Source organism: Streptopelia decaocto (genome assembly GCF_964273445.1).
Source record: "Streptopelia decaocto genome assembly, chromosome: 8".
NCBI classification, from domain to species: domain Eukaryota; kingdom Metazoa; phylum Chordata; class Aves; order Columbiformes; family Columbidae; genus Streptopelia; species Streptopelia decaocto.
The window spans coordinates 14,309,131-14,332,059 of NC_138662.1; the positions used below are offsets into that span (position 1 = coordinate 14,309,131).

The 22,929-nt window shown below is 41.0% G+C and overlaps 1 protein-coding gene across 3 annotated transcripts in view; it reads right to left on the reverse strand.

Annotated features, from left to right (window-relative positions):
• Window positions 1-19,241, reverse strand: part of SLC25A26 (solute carrier family 25 member 26) — an 81,434-nt gene extending 62,193 nt beyond the window's left edge. For 2 of the 3 annotated variants that reach the window (XM_082060383.1, XM_082060382.1), the window contains exons 1-5: window positions 19,062-19,241; window positions 17,192-17,348; window positions 15,469-15,578; window positions 2,800-2,904; window positions 1,253-1,300 (exon numbers count right to left, since the gene is read on the reverse strand). In XM_082060383.1, the coding sequence (XP_081916509.1) occupies window positions 1,253-1,300; window positions 2,800-2,904; window positions 15,469-15,578; window positions 17,192-17,348; window positions 19,062-19,094 (453 nt within the window). In that variant the 5' untranslated portion in view covers window positions 19,095-19,241. The remainder of the gene's footprint in view (window positions 1-1,252; window positions 1,301-2,799; window positions 2,905-15,468; window positions 15,579-17,191; window positions 17,349-19,061) is intronic. The other variant, XM_082060384.1, reaches the window with a different exon arrangement.
• Between the last annotated feature and the right edge of the window lie 3,688 nt (window positions 19,242-22,929).

Genomic DNA, 22,929 nt, shown 5'->3' on the forward strand with positions numbered 1-22,929 from the left:
AACATTCAAAACTACTGAAATAGACTGCAGAGCATTATCATTTGTCAGCACTTTAAGGATCACTAAATTGGGTATTTCTTTTTTTAGGTCATATCCATCTTTGTTCCATAAACTTAACAAGAGCTGGCTAACGTAACTGTCCTAAAAACAGTTTTTAGCATGAAGAAAGGCTTTTAAAAGCAGAGCTATTGAACGAAGGCTTAAAAAGCCTCTATTGTCACCAATGGCAATACAATCAACAGATCTGATCCTGTGTTTCAAAAACAAAAGCAGCAAATACCCAAACCTTTTGTACTCAGTTGAGCTATATAAGGAGAGGACAAATCAACACGTATCATTGAACACAGCGAGTAAAGAACCTTTCCTGGACAATAGCTGTTATGTTTCCATATGAATTGAGCCTCCTCTCTGTATCTGAGGTACTCATGATGCAATTTCTGTTTTGTCAAATATGACCTCCTGGGATCCAATTCTGGAACAGTTTTACACTTAAAGTTGTTCATCAGTATGTTTTTCTACTTTTTTTATAATCTGCCTTCAGTTCACACAGCATGTCAAACAATTCCATGACACCAATCCTCTAATTCACAGTACGTTTATGAAGATATTTTCGTTTAGGAACTATTTTCTGCCAAGCAGGCAAAAAATATTTTTAGCTCCATTTGTTTTCCAAGAGTGAAGTATTAATACTTCTGATTTAGAGTTAAGTAATGCCATATCACAGCTACAGACTAAATGAATTTCTTTCACACATTTTTTTTTTCCTTAAATAAAAAAAGAACACACAATCCTCCCTATATACAGATGACAGCTAATCTCTTGGCATCTGCTGACAAATATATTTAAAGAAAGCCTAAATCTGTCTGTGCCAAACCTAGCCTGATGCCACCAGTTCACCATTGTTGGCATACATATTTCACATGACGCAATCACAAGACTTGAGGAAGCTTCCAGTACTTTATTTTATGTTTTTCATCATGTTAACATATACCTTTCCATCCTTTTATGATTTAGCGGCAACAGAAATGAGAGGTGGGATGGTAGATGATGTCTTGCATGTATGACAGGTTTTTTTAGTGCACATTATCAGTATTCTGTTTAAATTACAAGCTCATAATTTATCTAGAATGAAACATGCTAGGATTTAGAACTTATGGTTAGAGCAATTGATCTCAACTGTACTACTATCTTGTTAGAAAACAAAGCAAGGCAAAGGAATCAATTAAAAACAAGAGAAAGACAAGTGTTTTACCTCTCTTAATACTGTGCTTTTATAACCCCGATAAAGTCCTTGAATACCCTGTAAACCAACAAAAGAAAGCATCAGCTATAGGGAATTAGGTTGCCAAAGACCACAATTTATTGGTGATTACAAGGCAAGCGCTACAGCATTACTGAATGTCAGACCTGAACTTCGTGCAAATTGAGTATATTGATTATAACATTGTATACTGTACTCCATGATTTACAATGCCAGAGCTTTTTATGTTCATTTCAAAGAACATTTAACCACTGTTCAGAATAATCAGTAATAGAGAAGAAAATATACCTTACAGTTAAAATTTAAAAGGTGAAAAGGCACAGAAACATACTATTTCAAACTCTACTTGCCCAATATTTTGGTCTAGAGGTATCCACTATCACATAAATATTTCAAAACTACTACTGTTCTGTTTAAATAGCCCATGCAAAATAAACCCATAAGATGTCAGCTTCCAATGTCCACCCTCTAAGCCTTGTTTTAGAGCTTTTATCAAGACAAATATTTCGTATTTTTAGCAAGCTGATAAAATTCAAAACTGTAATTTTATAAGCGCATATAAAATTATGTTTAATATCTTATAGGACATTTTATTCCAGTGTTGGGCAAGTCTCTGGCCAGCTAGAAAGTAGGGGAAAAACATGGTTTTGAACGCACCAGCTTTCCGAGTAGAATGACCAAGTTCAGAAATAACCAAATGACAGAAAGAAGTTCCAGCAAATAAAAATCAATTGGATTATTCAAAGGTCATATTTATGTCTTCCTTCTTCTGGATTTTACATATCAGAAATGGGTATAATATTTTTTCCCCCCAGTGTTTTCAGGACCCACTTTCTCTCATGGAATAAAACTTGCAAAACACCCCTTATGAGACTCTGTAAAAAGAGTGGTGAACAAGTTTTACAGGATTAAACAGTATAACTACTGAAAAGATGACAAAAGCTCTTATTTTCCAGAAGTTGCCAATACTGGATGAGCACTCATTTTCAAAGCTCCTACAGAGCCTCTGCCTCGTGCCTTTAGAATATGCTCCCCCTGAGCCTGCTCCAAAACTGTAAACCATTCAACAAAGTCTAGGTACAGAGACTCGACATCCTGTTCTTCCAGACAAGGGCTGTTTGTATAAATACATGTAGAATTTGGGAAACTGGAAAGCTAAGTCTCATTTTGGTGGTGTTTATTTTTTTGGTTGATTGGGTGTTTTTGTGGTTTTTGTTTGCTTGGGTTTTTTGTGCGTTTTTTTGCCTTTGTTTGTTTTGGGTTTTGTTTTGGTTTTTTTAATTGTAGGTACCCCATATAAAAGGAGGAGGAAACAAAGGAGTCGTTTAGAGTACGCATGCAAGTGCACACACATGGGAGACATGGGGGTTTGGTTTCCTTAGACATAACATGCCAATCACTTTTGACAACAGAAGAATAGGTGGGAAAGTGCTGGGAGACCACGGAACTGGAATAAAGTTGTAGGAATGCTTCCGGACATGTACAGCACTGAGTTGGAAGAAAGAAGCAACTTCTTTCAAATTTTGCTTTGAACTCACCTCATGATACAGGGTGTGGGAGAGAATCCGGAGGGTACTTGAGGAAGAAGAGACCTGGGCCCTTTGCTTGACAACCTCTGATGGAACCCGTATGAGGCATGCGACCTGCAAAAGAAGTGTAAGTTCAGAAAGCAAGTCCTTTTGCTGCCTTGCTTTGCACACAGCTGACACATTTAGACATTGTTCCAAGTACAGAAACCTAAGATATGAGGAAATAATTTTTCTGATTATATGACTTGAACTTAAAAGCTGTTTATGAGCAGCTTATGTATTTGTTCTGAGACCTATATACTTTCTGAACACAAAATTGTACTAACAGAAAAATCTGAGTATCCTTGAGATTTTTGACTTCCAGTAGATTTGGGTGGGATCAATCATCAATGAAACCAAAATTTTGAAGCCGTCTTGCCTTCCGGCATCCACAGGAATTTTTCCCCCACTCTCAAATCTAAACTGGAAATTCAGGACTTGAAGAACAAACTTCCCTCCTAGGTGGTTCCTTTGTGCCCTCTAGTGGCTGATGGCAAGAGACACTCGAGTTAGCATTACATGCATACGATATATTCAAGGTTTACCTTAAAACATGCATTGGATTTCATTCAAGGTGAAGCATTGGATTGATTCTTTCCTATACAATGAATTTACTAGGCAAGAAGGGCCACTGCAGCTGGATGTAATAATGTGGCTGCTGCCACAAAGCTCCAGCTTTTCTTAAAAAGCCTAAAGTGACTTTGAGACGTTCACCAGCCACTATGACTTCAGGTAAGAGTTAAACTTGTGTGCACATAATTCTGAGGAATGAGAATCCTGAAATGTTAGAGAGTTAGAAGCCTCTCAGCTCTCTAGAAAATGCCTGTATATCAGCATTTCAACTTTTAAGACAAGTTTGTCTTCAGTTGGCCCCAGGGACTGGAGGTAAAACACTGGAGACATCACAGGCCTTTGCCAGATTTTTAGCCTTCCTTGGTCTCATCTTGTGCCAGGCTCAGGAACACACTGTGATGAATTTGGTCCCTAGATGTAAAGGTGATCACTGAGTACTTCAAGAGCAACCTAGGGGAAAGCTGTCCACCTGAAGCGGCAAACTAAGCTGCTAACTCAGAAACCCACAGGTGCCAAAGAGAATTTAAGTTCAGGAATCCACAGCCAGATTGCACAGAGATGGCAACCTGAGGGGTCTTTTGTGGGTAACACAGTACGAGGTTTAAGTTCCATTTTCACAAAGAGACCAAGAAAAAATCCGTTATTATGTTACATTCCTACGGGTTTACCACACAACAATATCCAGAAGTCATTACAAACAGATCTAACTCCATACGCTCTTCAGTTCTCAGGGTCAAAAATAACAAGTGACCCCAATCTGTCAAGAAAATAAGAACTGTCAAGTTTTCTGATAGTTCAGCATAAATATTTATAGAACTTCATGCTTCATAACACTCCATGTCCTTATATTAGCTTTTTTATTCCTTAAAAATACGGAGACAGGAGGAAAGCTTTAAAAAGGCTGTGATGAAAACAATCTAGTCAATCAAGAGCAGACAAAGAGCCCAGCGTGGCTTCCTGACATCTGGGGTGCTGCAGTTTTGGCAGGAGAAGGGTGGCTACAAAGTAACATCTCCATTTCCCCGGGACTACTTGGGGTGCATTTCATTTCAAATTAACTTTGATGTTTCTCCCATTTGAATTTGCGCTTGCAAGGGAATCTGTGGCTGCACAAGAACAAAAACAGTGATTACACTGTGTTGTTATGAAAGGAAATAAAGGCTTGTGTCACCTGGGCTGTGCTGTCAGATTGGCTCCACAGGGCACTTCTGGTACTAAAAAAGCCACGAGCTGCAACTGCCAACATCAGACTGAATGGTGACATTTTCACTGTGCACTTGAACTTACAACGTGTTACCTTATTTGTTCCTACATGTGTACCTTACTATCAATAACAATCTGAGCAGTCTTTTCATGTCAAACGTGGGTCTCTAAAGGGAAGTATGCGAGATGAAGTTCACATATATCTTATTAGCCCACAGGGTTAAAAAAAAAAGAAACAACCTAGGACAGAATGGGTGCAGAAAATTCTCAATCAATGCAGCACCTTCCAGGTGACGCTGCCAAAGTTAAAAGAACACAATGCACATCTCCACAGTTTGCTTTCTTAGCTAAATACATTAAAGTAGCACCAGTATGGTAACACTGTACCGATAGAATTCACACTTGAGTTTTCAGACATCAAAAAGCTATAAGCAAATTGCACGAGCAAGAGTGAAAGATATAATTACATGGCTGCACTGTAGTAGCTGTCCATGCATTTGCTTTTACCTGCACATCAAGTACTAGAAAAATAGACACAGAAGACAGACAATAACATGACCTCACATGGTGGGGGCCATTTACTTCCCTAATCACCAAGAGCCCAGGAAGAATTTGCTTTTTAATTTCTTGGCTGTTTACATAGGTGTAACCTGTTGCTCCAGAAGAGCACAACACAGGCAGCAAAACTCAAGCCATTCCTGGTGTATCCTACCAGTTTTGGGGATGTCCCCAGGATGAATTAGCGATCTGGCAACCCTCTGCAGAGCCAGCCATGGAGAGGGGACAGCAGCAGGTCCTTGGTCACCTCAGCAAACATTAGGGCATCAGACAACATCACCCTGTTGATATGGGCTACGCTCATTTTTCCAAGCAAGCTCTAGAGCCAGGAGTTATTTCCATCTTTTGATGGGAATGGAAAGAATCAAGATCCTACAGATCAAGTTCATGGGGAAAATGGGTGCTGACCTATGGGTTCCTTCCTTATTTACCAGGCCAGGTAATACAGTTCTCCAGTTTTCAGCTTCTCTCTCCCATGCCAATGCATACCATACATACCATAAGGGCAGGAAGACAATAACACTGAAACAAAGCTTAAAACTAAAAATCCTTGAGCTGTTAACAAAACCCAATTTTACAGCTACAAGCAAAGCTCTTATTAGTTTACAGACCAGGCAGGCAGAAATGACAATACTAGCATCTATTACCTTTCTAGTCTTTTAATACTGTAATCACTTCTGAACAAAAAAGTATGGAATTTCCAAATCCTTGTCTTAAATCATGACCAGGTCAAAGGGTGACGCTAGTATTTAGATGCAAACCTACATGCATTTTTAATTTGCTACCTTGCGTTAACCAGTTAGGGATAAAAGCAAAACCAGGACTATTTTGTTAACATTTATCTATATATTGCTAAGACAATATATCTTCCAACAAAATGAAGGTGATTTTTTTCTTCTGCCAGTTCAGGGAAAGGTGGTTTTATTTTTTGATACTCCTTGATGAATCGATGCTGCCATCTCCTGGCCAGATTAATGTTGGAAACAGACTTTCCTGATGGTTCTGGCCGATTCCTCAACAGATCATGAAGATTGACTGGTGCAATTAAAGTCTCAAAAGTGCCTTGAAGTCAACACAAAGCCTCTTAAACTTAAACTGTTTCAGTACATCTGAAACCTGTTTCTACATGGCTGTAGCTAACCGAAAAGATATACTGCAAATAGCACCAGAAACCCACAGTCTTTTGCATGGGCTCACCTAAGTTCATTCAAAATACTTTTATTTTAAATCACTAACTTCTAGATAGGAGCCAATCCTACCTAAAGCTGCAGCAGCTGTTCAGAATTAGGCAGTACTCATCTAATCAGCACAAGGCTACCGATCATTTTTGTCTGGACAGTAAGGCACATAACAAAGAGCAAAGAGAGGACAGCCCTGCTTCCAAGGGGGTTTGGTGCAGGTGGGTCTCCCCAGGCCTTGATGATTCAATAGCCAGGGAACTGTGAAAGCTGTGAGCTGTACACAGCTCATCCAGGGAAACCAGCAAACACAGCCTACTGTGAAAATGGCTGAAGAAAACTCCCAACCAAAAGGAGGTTATTCTTTTTTTTAATGGTGTTGTGGTTAACATGACAAAGAGGCTGAATTAGATGGTTGGACTAGAAAAAACCCACTGCATTGCCACTACAAATACACAAATTCTGGAGCAAGCACTTATCTGCAAACCATCATGACACCACTTCTAGTTCACTGGCACGTCCTTGCTTCTCTATCCAATGTTCTGCTCTTTAGGCAAAGCCAAATAGAAGACAGTGACAACATCTTGAGAAAAGAATACAACTCCTCCTGGTCTTCAGAGATGTATTATTATCCAAATATAAACATATCACATTTAGATTAACAGCCTTTCACTTCCACCCTTTGTGCTCCAAGCTAACCATTTTCTACATGACTGGTTTTGTAGGACTTAGTAAACAACCAAAGACAACATGTGCATTTGTTATAAGGCAACTACACTACATTTCAAGCACTAACCTCGCAGGCATGATTTATGCACGAGATGTCTGCAGAACCACGTGAAAGAGGACAGAGCAGGTGTTACACTTGCTATGAAGGACTTGTGCTGGGTATTTAAATTGGGTTGATGCACGGAAGGATTTTCTCAGAACTGGGGAGGCAGCTGGTACAACACTATTCACAGTTTTGTAGCTCTAAGAAGAGCAGCTGGAAAAAGCATTTCCTTACACAGGCTGGCATGCAGCTTGCACAGCTGATTATCTGACTCACACTCTTAAAAGCTCCCACAATCATACTGAGAAGTTCTTATCTTTAATAAAAGACAGATATTACCCATACCCTTAAGACTACTGAAGGGCAAAGATTAAAAGCCCATCCTGTTAAGATGCCGGCACCTGGTGTTCTCGGGGCTAATAAACTGATCTGGTCTCTGAACTAACCCGGGCTTGGGTGAGGATCTAGACCAGAATTTTCCCACTTCATAATTACCCAGCCATTCTGCTCCAAGGCAGGAGAAGAGCAGTCCAGAACTGCTCTGGGACATGATAGGGGCTGGTGATTTGGGAACCTGCACTCAGCGATTCACAGCAAATCTCTGGCTTGCTAAGCCTACTTTGAAATTTGGATCCAGAAACATGTGGTAGGCTCCAGAAAACCTTTCTGTGTTGCAGCTTTAAACCCTTTAAAGCACTTTCTAAAGGATTTTAATTTTAAATTTCCCAAGCAGGAGGTTAGTTTTAATGACTTTGTCTGAATAGGCAGGGAAGCTTTAATTGATGTTCACCACATAAATATAACTTAACACAGAACTAGAGGAACATACCTGGGGAGAGTTACTCTTAAATGTCATTTGCATAAGTTCATTCTTAATCAGATAAGAACCTAATTTATGACACTATACAACTTTGTATCCAGAGAGCAGAGACTTTAAACTAAACCTCACAATACTTGTGCAAGATAATCACTAACCCATTCAGGAGAAAAAGCTGCTGCACAAAAATTACAACAAAGAGGCTATGACTTATCAAAGGACACATGTTTAGGCTGCGGTCAATCTGGTAACAAAATCCTTATCTCTCACCCCATTCTTGAAGGTCAGAAGGATTACCTGTTCCAACATAATGTAGAAAGAGCAAGAAAAATGAAATGGAGCAACTCTAAAACCCTGCTGAAAGAGACTGAACAATAAAGAAGTTTTTAGTTTTGGGGTTTGGTGTGGGTTGGTTTTGTTTGTTTATGTGTTTTTTTTGTTTGGTTGGTTTTTCTTTTTAAGTGCACTCTGTACTGGCCCTGAACACACTCCTGCAGATAAAAGTTACCTTATAGCTTGGGTGTGTGGTGTTGGTGTTAATTTGTTGGGTTTTTTTAATATTAAAAAATGCTGCTTCCCAAAATATATTAATAAATATGACATAATCTGAGCATCTGAATTTCTGTGTCAGATGCTCCCTTTTAAGTAGGAAGTTGCTATTTTTAATCTGAAACGTGAAAAATGTCCTTTTCCATTCCTCAGATAGCTGAATTATTAAATTCATATGCGAGTCTAAAATTAAGAGATCTTAAATTGCACCGATTTCACTTGGATCCTGAAAAAGAAGGAGAAATTTCCCTTTTGGTTCAAGTTCGCGGCTCTCAGCAAGCCTTGAATTCAGCACTGCAGCTTTCCATGCCTTTCCAAACTCTGTAAGTTTATGTTTGGTTTTTCAGATCTCATTGGGATTCCCTTCTCCGATACAAGAGGAAAAATAACTATTTTGATGCAATATTATGAGATTAGCAAAGTATTTCATCCTCCCAATAATTATTTCTAGACTCTGGTCACAGTTCTTGGATTGGGAATGTTAAATAGCAGGGGAGGTGGGGAGCATGAGATTTTATCTGTAGATGGAAGATGAACTGCATCACCCTTCCCACCACCAGGAAAATTAACAGAAAAGCAGAGGAACATGAAATATGCATTTGTCATTTGGTTTCATATTTCCTTTGAAGAGAGAAGCCTGAGTTGCTGCAATCATAGACCCGTAACAGTTCAAACACCAATAGGCCCTCATCTAAATAACTGCTTCCCTTTGGACCAAGACAGAACAAAAATATAAGTTTCTATGGTCTGTGATCTGCTGTGGGTCACAACTCAAGTTGTGAACAAGCCCTTCCACACGTTTGTCAGCAGGCTGTGCTACCTGCTGAAGCAAATCTGAAGTGGGGAATTGAAGAATTGACACCTATTTTAATGAAGAAATTGTCTCCAGGAAGGGCAGAAATTGCCCAATATTTGTACTGTCCACTATCACGTTCTGCTTTAAGTGCCAAGCCCAGAGAAAAAGTGTTTGTCTTCAAAATAAAAACTCAGATTATGCTGATCTTGTTTTCCCTTCCATACTGTGCACAGCACAGATGTGCCCTTTCAGCACAGTTAAATTCAGTCCTGTGCAAAGCTGCTGGGGTCACCAACAGGTGACTCCATTCCTAATTTAAAACCCATGGAGAGAACAAGTTTTGACTAATGGGAAGGTTTAGACAATGCCAAGCTCTTTGTCCCATCTTTTCCTCTGACTGACACAACAGGGCCTTCATAAATTTAATTGCAGCTCCCTGTACGCTGGCAGGAAACATTTCTTCAAAGAGCAATCTCACCCAGCAAGATCCCTCAGATCTCAGCACTTCCCAGAGCTTACAAACATACTATTTCAGAGATGAGACCATTAACAGGAACCGAATATCACAAGCATTTGGAAAACTGGAGCTTCTGCAGAAATGTTTTCAGCTTCCTCGAAGTTTCCACCTTAGATGACTTCACCTAGAATCAGCAGAGCTGTTTTGCAGGGTGCTATTACATGCTGTCATTGTCAAACTTAAGTCAGCTCCCTATTATCGCTTTCCAGAGCTCACTTCTTCCTGCTACAGAGCATCGTCTGCACCACCACGGACTTCTTCCTTCTCAATGGCCATCTTGGCTGAACCTTTTCACCCCAGCTGCCTGAAGTCCATCACTTCATAGCCCTCTCAACATGGGCTCCTTCCCCTCTCTCACCATTTCCTTCCCCACGTGTGGCTCTTCAGTTGCCCAGCGACATGACCTACAACTCTTGCTGTGGGTTCCCTGCCTACTTCTCTATCAGCCACCTCAGAAATACCTTGAAAAATTTTTCTGTCCCCCCTCAAACAGTGGAAATATGTGCCAAGTTCTCTTCACAGCAAGGAGAAACTGTTATACCAGTTATATCAGTTAATGAGCAAAGAAAAGGGCAAGTTTGTGAAGCTGGCAAGCCTGACACTAAACACTTCTTTACAGAAGTACTTCTCCCTGCAGATGTTTTAAAAGTTTGTCTGCTTTGCATAACTAAATTAGTCTTTCAAAGTTTAATCAATGTAGAGTTTGTTTCCTTTTTAAAATTAAATGTAAAACTTACAGAAAGCGGCCAGCTGTTGTGCACAACTCTTTTGTACTCCAGCACAAACTGTCCCACAGATTTTGCTCAGTACAGTCACAAGCAGTTGGTTTAAACTCAAGTGGCAGAAATCAGACAGCTGAATAGCTTAAAGAAAAAAAATCCTCCTTAGCCTGGTTGATGCTTGAATCATAAATTACTACCACATTTAAACACAGAAAGCCCTAAAGCCAAAAGGAAGAGGAGACCCTTAATTCAACCTACAGAATTTTCTGCATGATGCAATCTATCCCAGCAGCTCTTCCACCACTGAGAGTCTGTTAAACTTATTTTGAAAGGTGCAAGAAACTAATCGCATCCACCAGCCAAACTGTTCTTTCAGCAGAAGTAGCGTGGTGCATCCCATCCAGCATAAAACTGTTTCCCAGGAGCCAAGTGGGGTCAGGCTGTGTTACAAGAGGACAAATGTTAATGAGATTCCAGGCAAGAGAACATAGGCAATATTTTCTGAAAACACATTAAGTCTCCTGTTGAAAGATGACTAGTATTTTACAATTTGCTTGGTCTCTTGGGGTTACATTGGCCCAGAACACGGAAATTTCAACTACATTGTATTTTATCAAGTATTTTCCTTTAATTGATCCCCTACTCTTTCCTACAGCCTTTTCACTTGAAGAATTATGGGCTTGTCCACATATGGAGCTATTTAGAAATAGTTATTCCTGACAAATCCTGTACAGAACCTTACTTTGGAATAAACTTACCTTAAACTATCTCAGACATTTTCAAAGCTGACTCTGGCAAAATACATTGCAAGCCAGGAAATCCATCAGGAAATACTTTTCAATTATTTATTTCTCATGTGTACTCTTTAACCCAAATTAGCTTTCCCCTATTGACACTTTGTGCTACAAATATTACTAAATTGGCTGAATATCAGCCCTAGGATTGAAAGAAAAGAGATGACAACCATCAAGCTTCTACTCTTTACTGCAAAGTAGCACGTGCTCTAAGCCCTGAATTGAGTAGATAACACAAAGCAATCTAGGAAAGGTGGCTGATGAAAAGGAGGAGATGCAGTTAACATGGAGCACATGAGAGAAGATCAGCTTGGGTGGCTGTTCAGCTGTTTGACAGTTCTTAATTTGCTGTTTCAGCCTTTAATTGTATGATGAATTTGTTGGCAGCATTTGTGGATTCATGCCTCCATTCATCTTTATTTACAATCAATTTTCAGCTGCAGCTCTAATTTGAGTTTCCATCCGCTCAAACTATGCTCCTCCTCCACTGGCCCTCAATTGCAGCAGTCTCACCTTCACAACCATCTTCCAACCACTCCTCAGCTATGCTTCTGCATAAGGATTTGGCAAAAATCCTGCAGCTCTGTATTACAGAGATGACCTCACCTAGATTAATTTATGAATATTTCAAAATTCAGCACAATTTATTCAAAAGACTACATATGTTGCTGCAGTCCCCACCATTGCTCGTCTTGCTGGGGTCAGCACATTCTCCTTCTCAGTCCCTATATGCACCCAGATATGCGCAGAACAAAAGATACAGTCATGCCTAAAATGACAGGCACTGATCAATGAAAACAGAAAAGAAACAAACAAACAAACTTAAGTACTGTGGAAGAGGTTCCATCAAACTTTGGCTGCTGTCAGACTTTGGATACTACTTTGAATACTATGGTCTGCCAGCCCATACTACACTGGTTGAGAGGAGATAGGATGCACAACAGACAATCCTAAGTTATTAATACCAAGGTTCACGTTCTAATCAGATGAACCACACACTTAACCACAAAATTGTGACAAAACTTTTGGATGTTCAAATGCAAATTGATTCAACATCCCTTTCTCAAATTTTTGGAAAAAAAAGTTAAGTGTGAGGCTACACTAAAATCCTTGCTGAAGACAGCCAAGCCTCTCACCTTCGAAGAGAGTCCCTACCTAACCATTCAGAGCTCTCTCAAACATCGCTGAAGTTTCCATCTCTTCCTGCGAGGTTTGTGTTCCACCAAAGCCCAGCAGGTAGCCCAAGTTTCAGCATTCTTGCAGCCAGACCAGAAACACCTTTCTAGACTTATAAGCTTGTCCAGCATTTATAGAACTCAAGGGACCACAGTGCACAGACACTGAAGCAGAATGAAAACAAGCCAGATGAGGAACCTAAAGTATCATGGCTACATCTGCTTAAAAATTTAACAGGACAAACAAATGCAGGCACAGTGTCACCAATATGATTAGGCAGTTTTCAGGATCTGAGCTACTCTCTGGTGCCACAGCACACTCTGCAGACGCAGCGCTTCATTGCAATAACTTGGGATCTGGCAGCCTTGGGGACATACTGCAGTGTTAACACATCTCCAGCGCTGTAATCCTAAAGTACGCTGGAAACCTGCACAAGGACAAAAGCAGCTCAGTAACTTCAGCTGGTAATCTACTTTCAGAGCATGGTCATTACTGCTAGCTGCCAAAAGAACGGGACATCTACCTCTCACCCTGGTTCTCAGTCCTCCCCCACACTTTCTCTCACAAGTGAGCTGAAGTCAAGGTACCTTGTTTTCCTACAGAGTAGAGGGAAATAGTAATAATAATGTAAAAAAAAGACATCACCAAAAATAGTCAATCAAAAATAAAAGGTCAGAAAGATGAGAGTGAACCTGATATTTACAGGCAACAGCCCAAAACTTTCACTGAATATCTTGCAAGGCTCAGATTGTAACCATAACAACATCTAAACATCAGATGGAAAAGCCTGTTGTCAGCTGCCTGCTCTAGAACGTGATCCAAATGACTTTATTCTCACCTCCACGGAAAAGCCAGCAGAATGTAAACTTAACTGTGCGGAACCCAGCCACTTTGGCACTCATGAAGGAAACCTCATCAGTCAAACTGGGACAATCTCAAACTTGTCTCCTAAAACCATGTTTGCAGGAGCCTGGTAGGGGATGCCCAGAGAGGGATGTCTCTTTATCAAAGTTTCTTGTAATCAATAATATTCACTGTCATAATTAAAGTGCCATAAAAAATGATGTACAAATCAATCTGGGGCTATACAATTAACTATGGATCTGCAAGATGCACCTAGTTATTATTTAAAATGGGCACTAGGAGGTTAAAAATACTGCTCCTTTTCCGAGTTACTTACACCGCCTTAGAATATTAAAAGTAAAATTTTAGAACATCTGGTTTTCCTTTCCACTCCCTATGATATCATGTTTTCCAAGTACATTTGGCAGCTCACTGTAAAGATACAGGCAGACTAAACATACAGGGCAATGCAGACTCAAGATGAAAAATTCCAAAGCCCTGGACTCAGTAAGTGTGTTTCCTATCTCCAAATTTCAGTTACCCAAGTGGTATAATAAGGGTTTTTTCCCCCCTTGGTAACTCATGTATTCTTCAACCTTCTTCCTAGATGAGATGCTATAGCATGTATCTGCTCTCCAGAGTTTTGGCTGTGTCTTTGTAAGTAATTTTTCATGTATTATGGGATACTCAGAGTCCCCATACAGCAAGATTCAGTTATAGGAAAAAATAATTATGTTTAACGGGGTCAGATTTTCTATGTACTTTCCTTTATCTCACTCTGGGAGATGAGATTAGCCTTCTATATTCCTCCTGCCTAAAAGGAAAAGAAAACACATGCTACACCCACTGCTTTTTTACTGCTTGGTTTTGTGCCTCCTCGCCTGGAACTGGGAAATTGGACCAAACCAGTTCCAGGGGACCATGTTTCCCATGAATTTACACAGGCTGTCAACAATACAGAAGAGTGGCTGCTATAAAAACTAAACCCTCCCATTTGACTGACTTCTCCCATATATTTCAATATATCTTGATGCAACCTTTGCATTTTTTTTATCTTTACCCATTTTATTATTTTTACTGGGTCACAGTCAAAACACAGATTAGTCAGTATTAACACACCTTTAAGCTTTGCACATAACTCACATTTTAGCGATGCACAAGAAGGTAGCTGACTCATTTATACTCACCAGTGAAGGAGCAGCAACCCTACAAACTCAACATCAGTTTCTTGCTCTAAATCTTAATTTCTCCATTTTGTAAAAAGACAGTTTGGAAACGTAGAGAGATGCCTTGGGAATCCTAACATGACAGAGTCTTTGGCTCATTATTTCACATTTAAAAGCAATTTATATCATAGTGATTATTAAAGTGTACAAAGGAGAAAAGTACATATTAAAAAAAAAACACTACTGACAAAATAATAGTCCCAGTGGTTATGCCCTGATTAAAATTTAATGACTAATCAATAAAACTATAATTATAGTTTTCACCCTGATGCAATTTGGAATAGTTTATATATTTCTATTGATTGGCTAAGACTTTATATAAAACAAATGTAAGAAGATCTTGCATTATGTTATTTTTATTACAGGTTTGTTGTAGCAAACCTCTAAATCCCTATCTCAATTATTTTACAGCTTAGTTCTCCCATCACACTGAGAGGAAAACCTAGCAAAAAGCAGAACCTTATTAGCTGAAAAACAGCTGTTACAACATCATAGCTTCCATACCATAAAGTCAGATTGCCATTTCAATGGCTATCACTATATATTTCTCTGGCCTTAGAGCAGCAAAGACAAGCACATGATACAGCCCTGAGCAACACATTCAGTTTACGCTGCATCTCCCTTTGTTGGCCTGAAAGTAAAAGCAGTAAATGTCCAAATTGTGAGGGACATGAGACTACAGACCACCTTGGAAAAAACGGGCAACAGGTTTTGTAATCATGCAAGGAATCATCTGTAGCCCACTGTTCTTCAGCTACTGATAATTAAATTACCCAGTTATCATTTTCTCACAGAAAATTATTATTTTCATGAGAACTGTCACAAGTACAGAGATGGTCAACATTCAAAAAAGATATGACATCAAACCTGGGCCTCTCCTCCCACAGACACACAACACATGAACATCTTTCTTACCACTTCCCCAAGGGACGCAGCCACCATGTGCGTTGCAGGCGTCAAGTAAGGTGTAGAGCTGTGGGGCAGCATGGATTTCACATTCTCATAGGTGATAAAAAATGCAGCAGCTGAAATTTAAGAATACATGCAGTCATTTAACTGGTCCTCCACCACAGAACTAGCATAAAAACATTTAAAGGTGGATTTTGTCACCTATTATTCTAACACTGTAGTTGAAAACAGGGTATTTTTACCCCCAAACAGTACAATAGTATCAGCACAATCTGTGGGGTAATTCATTCAGAAGTTCATGCTCCTGGCTGTCACTGGAAAGCCTCATGTTAACAGCAGAGGAATCAAGACTTAAGGCTGTATTTAGTATTGACATAAGGAAAGATGTGTTAATTAGTCACAAATGTCCAATAGGTTTTGAAAAAATGATATCTTCATATTCATATTAAAAGATAGGAAGGGTAAAGAGAAGGCTGGTTTGTTGAACTGGATGGATCGTCTTTATTATTTGGAAAAAAAATAATCAGTTGATTAATTGAAAAGAAAAAAAAAATCACCATACAAGTCTGCTACCCTGCAATGCGCAAACTATTTCAGTACCAGTTATTAAAAACTTCTTCCTAGCTATCATCAGTTTAATATTTGGCACTTTAGCGCCAGAAAAAAATTCTTCAAAGCTTCTGAAGGACTCTTAAAAGTCCTGTCCAGTGAACGAGAAACATACAGAACTAAACTGAGCACAGCAACATGAGCTGTGTTTATTCACTGCAACAGACAACTACAAAGGCACTTGCACCTTAAGGGTTACCCCTTCTTCTAAAGATAATTTTAGCTCTCTGTCATATGTTGGAAAGATAAAATCACAGTTCAGATTTTGAAGATGTAAATCCCAAAAAAAAAAAATGACATGTCTTACGGGGGAACAAATTTTAATTGTAAAGAAGGGCTATGTGAATTGCTTTCTGCTAATCAAAAGATGCTTATCACCACAAAAGGAGATAAGAGAGTAGACAAGATAAAGAAATGAATTTTTTTATATCATCTTATGAAGGACATCAAACATCTGAAGGTGTCAGTGGATTTGTCAGCAAAGTTCTCCTAACATGACTGACAGCATAGCTTGCTGCTTTTTTATCCTTCCCTACAAAGACAAAATGGACAAAGGCATTAGCAATTTTAGATGTCTTTTCTCTCCAGGGACTACAAGCATTTACTTTTTTAAAGCTTCCATTTCAAAAGTATTCCTGATGTCTTCTCATTGTAAGTGTTGTAGTTGTTTCCAGGGAGAAAAGGACAGGCAGAGCAACCCCATGGCAACTAACTTAAAGACCTCCAGTGCTCAAGCACTTTGAATTCCGTCCAGTTCATTTCCAACGCCCTGAAAGGGTGTGTCATGACAAAAGTATCCAGGGGAAGCAAGGCTCAAGCCCTCTCTGGCACCTAGAAATGCTTTAGGGTGTCCCTATAAGTAAGAATAGGCCTATGAGACATCCAGGAACACTTTCACGGAGTAAGGGTTGCTTTTCAGAGCAAACATGCAGCAGCCTTCACTCCAGGCTCACTCAAAGAACTTGTTCAAGGCTGTACAATTCTAGAAACCGCTCCTCACAGCTGGACATGGACTTACAGAATCCAATCACCTGCAGGAGAGGAAGCCACGGACATTAATGTCCTGTACTACGTAAGTTCCCATTTAAAGAAGACAAAGCATAATCCAAAGAAAATTTACCATTTGGAAAGGATCCTATAGCAGTGGACGGAACTCCAGCATAGATGCCACGAAACCCACCAGCCTTCCTAAATCCTTGAGGACTCTGCAGTCTTGTTTTTACAGTATCCAGGGGAAAAAGGATCAAGTCAACACAGACACCAGCAACTCCACCAGCCTTCAAGACAAAACCATGGAATAAAGTATATTAATATTCATTGAGGTGAAGTTGTGGTGCTTATGTAACTGAGGCATGCCTAAAAACCAAAGCACTACTGACCGTATCCTGAGGTCTAATTACAAACTGACAGTCTTACACACACCTCAATAGATTCTATAGCCACAACAAGGAAGCTTCAACAAAAGCAAGAAAGTAACAGACATTACAACTTTTAAACCATTTTTAAGGTATTTTCAAAACAATCTCAGTGTTTTGAATAGCACAAGCAAAGCAATGCAACACTTAACCCCTATGTCTATAAACAAGACAGTGAATGTCACTTACAAAGATGACACAGCACAGAATGACCAGCACCTCTAGGAAGTTGTGTGATAAGATCAGGGAAAGACAGAAGCAAGTCTGCTTCCTTGTAAGCATCGCTAGAAAGCACATTCACATTTTTTGAGCAAAAATCTTCGTTTAAAGTGTTAGCCCCCCGATTTCCTTGGTTGAACAAAGCCTAAAGTAAAACTGCTTTATGTTCTTTTGCTGACAAAAGCCTATAAGGAAAAAATAAAGATACTTTCAGAGTCATAAAGAAAAGGAGAAAGTTTTTATTCAAAGTAATCCTTAAAACTAAACCCCAAATAGTTTCAACTAAAGCTCAATCTTTTTCTGTTGTCTGTTTCTAAATGACATCTGGTTTGTAGAAAATAATGACTTGTTAAAAATAAGAGAGTGAAATAAATGGTTTGAAGTCTACCACATATAGAACAGCACACAAGAAGTAGCTGCACCAATTTTTAACTCAGCCTGAATACAAATCACATGTGTGTGATTCGCACTTTTTTTCTCCAGGGCCAACAGAGGATTCAGGGAGGTGTTCACAATCTACTACTAAAGTTTTAATCAATAAGTTAATTACTTTTTTTAATCTAGTTTGCTATTTTGCATGTATTGATTTTTCTTCCCTCTTTTTCATCAAAATCCTTATCTGTTCAAAATAACATTGATCAGATTTAATCTACCCATCTGTTAAAACATGAATCAAAAGTTACTAATTGCTTCTTTAGTTTTCAAAGTTCTGTATCTTAAATGTCATTTAAATTCATGAAGTGGCTAATAGAGCACCTGCCAGAGGGCGACAACACCTGTGTGCTCACACCATCAACAGAAAGTGGTCATGATTTTTAGATAATAAGACAACTAAAACGCACCTGCTCCCCCACCTTTTGTAACAGCAGCGTTATCAGCAGGGGAACAGCTGAAAACCTTGACCAGGAATTGGACATACCCGTTAAACTTAACGTCAGTAAAGCGATTTAATGAAACCAGGACCTAATTATTGAACCATGACCTTTCAGTTGAGTGCCTCCGGGGTGTCCCCCAGTTCCCCCCTTGCCATGGGGGCACCACAGCCCTACTGCCCCACACAGCGCCGGGGGCGAGCGCTGGGGCTTTGCCAGGGGGTCCCCAGCTCTGGGGCCTGGGGGCTTTGCCCCCCACATGCGGCTCTGTTGGGAGTACGCGTTGAAAAGCAGCTTTAGGGTGGGAAATAAAGCACAAAGTACAGGCTCCATGACCCCGACAACCCCGGCCCGGGGGCGTCTGCTGAAGCCAAAAGGGACGGGCCCAGGCGCGCTCCCGCCACCCAGGCGCGCTCCTGCCGCTCCGCCTGCACAGGCCGCCGTGTCGCCTTGGCAACGGGCAGGCCCGTGTGCGCTCACTCACCGCCAAGGCCGCCCAGGACTCTCGCGGCTCCATGCAGGGGTGGCGGTACGGGGTGGCCACACGACACGGCACAGACCAGCTCCCCGCACCACGGGACGGGACTAAACCCCCCGCTCTGGCCGTGCCCCGGGCGCGCACACGGGCGCAGCCATGTTGCTGCCCCTGACCCGCGGTCAGGCGGGAGCGTGTCCTCACTGCGCATGTGTGCGGACGCCGCGCATGCGCACGGCGGGTGGTGACGCCGCTGCCCACAGCTGGGGAGTAATGTGCTCACTCTGTTAGGGTGAAAGCACCAATCAGTTATTACTAAGCTTTAACTAGTTGTTACTTAATGGTGATTTTCTGTGTGGTAGCAGTCGTGATGCTCCAGGAAACTAGAGAACAGGCATCTCCTGTTGTCCGGGCTTCTGAGGTGCTTGTGGGTTCTCCAATGGCCATTGCAGTTCCTTCTGCACACAGCTGGGATCTGTTCAGAAAATAAAACCTAAGGCCACTGGGAAAAAAAGACGTTTTGAGGGGAAAACATTTCTGAGGTCACCTGGGGCTTTTCCTCAGTTCATGACTTCAGCACAAATGCCCCATGCGTGGTCCTGCTGACACCAGAATTTCCATGGGCTGTTCCTGCAAAGAGCAGATTATAGCAAAGCACAGGGAAGTTAATAAATCCCCCTGGCCACGGTTGTCTCTTCTGCCAGTTTCTGGGAAGAGTGTTCACTCCCTGGAAATGAAAATGTCATTTTTCACTCCCATCCCATCAGGAACACTTTCATATTTGTGTCCCTGAGGCCTCTAACCCTCTCCACTCAAATCCACAGCAGTTTCAAAAGTTGCAAGGAGGATTTTGGCACAGAGGCCTCACATAATCCTCACCCAGCAGGAAACTACACTTGAAATTACGGGAAATAAAATTCTAGGGGAGGGAAAAGGGGTAAATCTTGGAGAGCACTATAGAACATGCAGAGCTGGAAAATTGGCAGGCTTCAATTCCATATTTCCTTGGCTGCAAGCATATCACTGGGGATGGCTTTTGGATGTAGCAGCTGGGGACGTGGTGATGCCTCCATGTTTTCAGCATCAATAACGGCCCTCAGGCAGCTCAGCTCCTCTTCATCAAACTGCTAAGGGTGTTTTCAGGTGGGAAGCACCGTGCTGTCCTGCCCCGTAACATCTGCCTTCAGCAGCACAGTGATTGGCATCAAAGTGCTGTTACCAACTCCAGCAAATTTATTACAGCTCTCCTGCAACACTGTGATTTTTTTTCTGAAGTGCCTCAGTCCCCAGAGACAGGTGATGTTAGAATAGTCTTCATTTAATTTAGTCTTCATTTTCATTTGAGTGAAAAGCTCAAAGCTCTGCAGGCAAAAGTAGAAAGAACCTGAGTTTGTTATATTTCTCAATCTCCTTTGATTTTTAAGGGAGCTCCCTGTTTTTCTGGTCTCAATTTACAATTTTTTATGATAATCTGGCGGATTCTCAGTACTTTATTCTAATTTAGGCTTTGTTATGTTTATTGAGGATCACTTCTTGGTTTCATATCGGACATGATCAAACAGGTGGACTTTGATGTTCTTAGCACACCTGACCCCAGTATGGCAGTCTGACCACCCTTCCTTCCAAAGCCTGTGATATTTGTGAAGCCTAAGGCAGGCCAGTTTGCTGTCCTAGGAATTAATTCCTGAAAACTTTGGTTCTGATTCCTGGAAGAAGTAGGAGCCACAGTTACATATTTCAGCTGTGATGTAACGAAGACTGGACTGTGAGCAGTTATTACAGTAACACCCAGCAGAGTACCTGGCTTTATGAAGGAACTCTGCTATTTAGACAGGAAAAAAAAAATCTGAAATCTACCATTTCCAGCTCTTATTCTGGTAAGTGGCTAAATAAACACAAAAGCTGAAAGTTCCTCAGTTTCCGAGTTCATGTCTGTTGTTAAATTAGGTACTTTGGAGCAGTATTGAGGGGAAAAATCAGACATCTGCATTAAATGAAGCATGCTTTTAGAGTTACTGTTATCCCCATACAACCCACTGATGGCAGGCCTTAAAACGAGACCTTATTCCCTATGTGTGCCCTGGGGATCTCTTGATGTAAAGGTTCTTGGGGTCATAGCAAGGATTTTTCACATTGTTCAGTGTAAAGCTTTCAGTTACACTCAGTGACAGTGACTCTTTGATTTATCACCTTCTGTCAGAAGACCTGCTGCTGCATCAGAGAGGTCACAACCTCCTATTCTTCCAAACCACTGTCCTGTCTTAAATGAACAAGTTCTGCTTAATGCTGCAGGCCACACATTAATCTTTGAGTCCTTCAGTGGACTCCCCCTGAGCTTGAAGAGTAAGCTGAATGAAGAAAGAGACCTATTTTCTCACCTCCTTTCTTCCTTGTGAAGAAATGTCACAGGTGCTGCCCAGCATCTCCACTGCTCAGCCCATCTTCTTCACTTGCAGTGGCAAAGTGCCACTTTGCACCTGGCAAAGGAAGTCCCTGACTGCACCTGGACAACAGATGTTCCTGGTCCCGTACCAAAGCTCAAGCCTATTTTCAGCTCTTTCATGGTCCTGTACCTACTCCCAAGCTGGCTTTCAGCTGTGACTGAAGCTCAGGGGCTGGAGGGCGCGCTGAGGAACAGCCAAGTGCTCCTTTTCCCTGGCACTGAGGGTACAATACGCTATAGCAGAGGAGAGAATAGCTGTGTCCATGCTGCTGCCAGTGCTGACTCTGCCAGCACTGGAGCAGCTTAGTGGCTACCAGCTTTTTGCTTAGTCCATCCTTTCACCTGCTTTTTCATTCCCTTCTCCTCTTTTTCTTACCTGCCCATGGCTGCAGGCTGGTAAGAGTGCTTTTAAAAATGACTGCACCTCACTTGCTTCCCTGAGCCTTTGCAGCATATAAAAGCCTTGGCCCGAGTTGAAAAGCCTTTTAATTACAGTATGATAAAGAAGATATTGCATCTATGGATGCACGGAGTGGGATATAAGCTGCCAACAACATAGCAAACTTCTGGTTTGTACTCTGCAAAAAAGACATTATAGGGAACAAATACCGGCCACTGATGGGTGTACTTTGTCAGGGCTACTTAAGCACCATTTTGGATCGATTTCACACTATTAATTCTTCCACTGGTACAACAATGCAAATGTACAAAAATATGTGTATGTCTATATGTATACGCATATCTGTGTGCTTGTTTGTGTGTATTTCTGCCCCTGCCCGCCCCCCCGAATCTCTAGCTGCTATAGGACTTCTTACACCAGCAGCAGAAGATATATTGATCTGGTCATAACATATTAAGGCTGCTGAAGAGCAGATGTTAAAAACAGACTTCTTGGCATATATCAGCCCCTGGCAGTATCAGTCACAGACATGTTCCAGTTTATTTATTAAAGCAATTGCTCTCCTGATTCTGTTTATTGTCTTTCTCCTGGGCAATTCAGGCATGTCAGAGCCAACCCCTTCCAATCAGTCAGCCCTTCTTGGATTGTGGATTTTTCTTCAGCTCGGACAACACCCTGCAACTCTTGCTTCCTGAGAAACAGGGCCCATCCCACTGTTGCAAAAAGCAGATGGAAATATATCAGCTGCAAAAATTTATCCTGGCATAAATATAGTGAAAATAAAATCTCAGAGATCCTTTTAATTTGATAGTGAGCAGGTAAATAATGGGGCCAGGGAGGCCACCCGGAATGGGAATTTCAATGACATGGCCCCATACAACATCCAAGAGGCTGCAATGCACCACAGGAGCATGGCATGGCAGAGGGGCCTGGTAATTCAAGGTCTAGAAACAAAACATAACCCTTTGGCCATCAAAAACTTTTTAATCTTATTTTATTACAAACAGCTTCAGAACTGTGAAATGAGTGCAGAG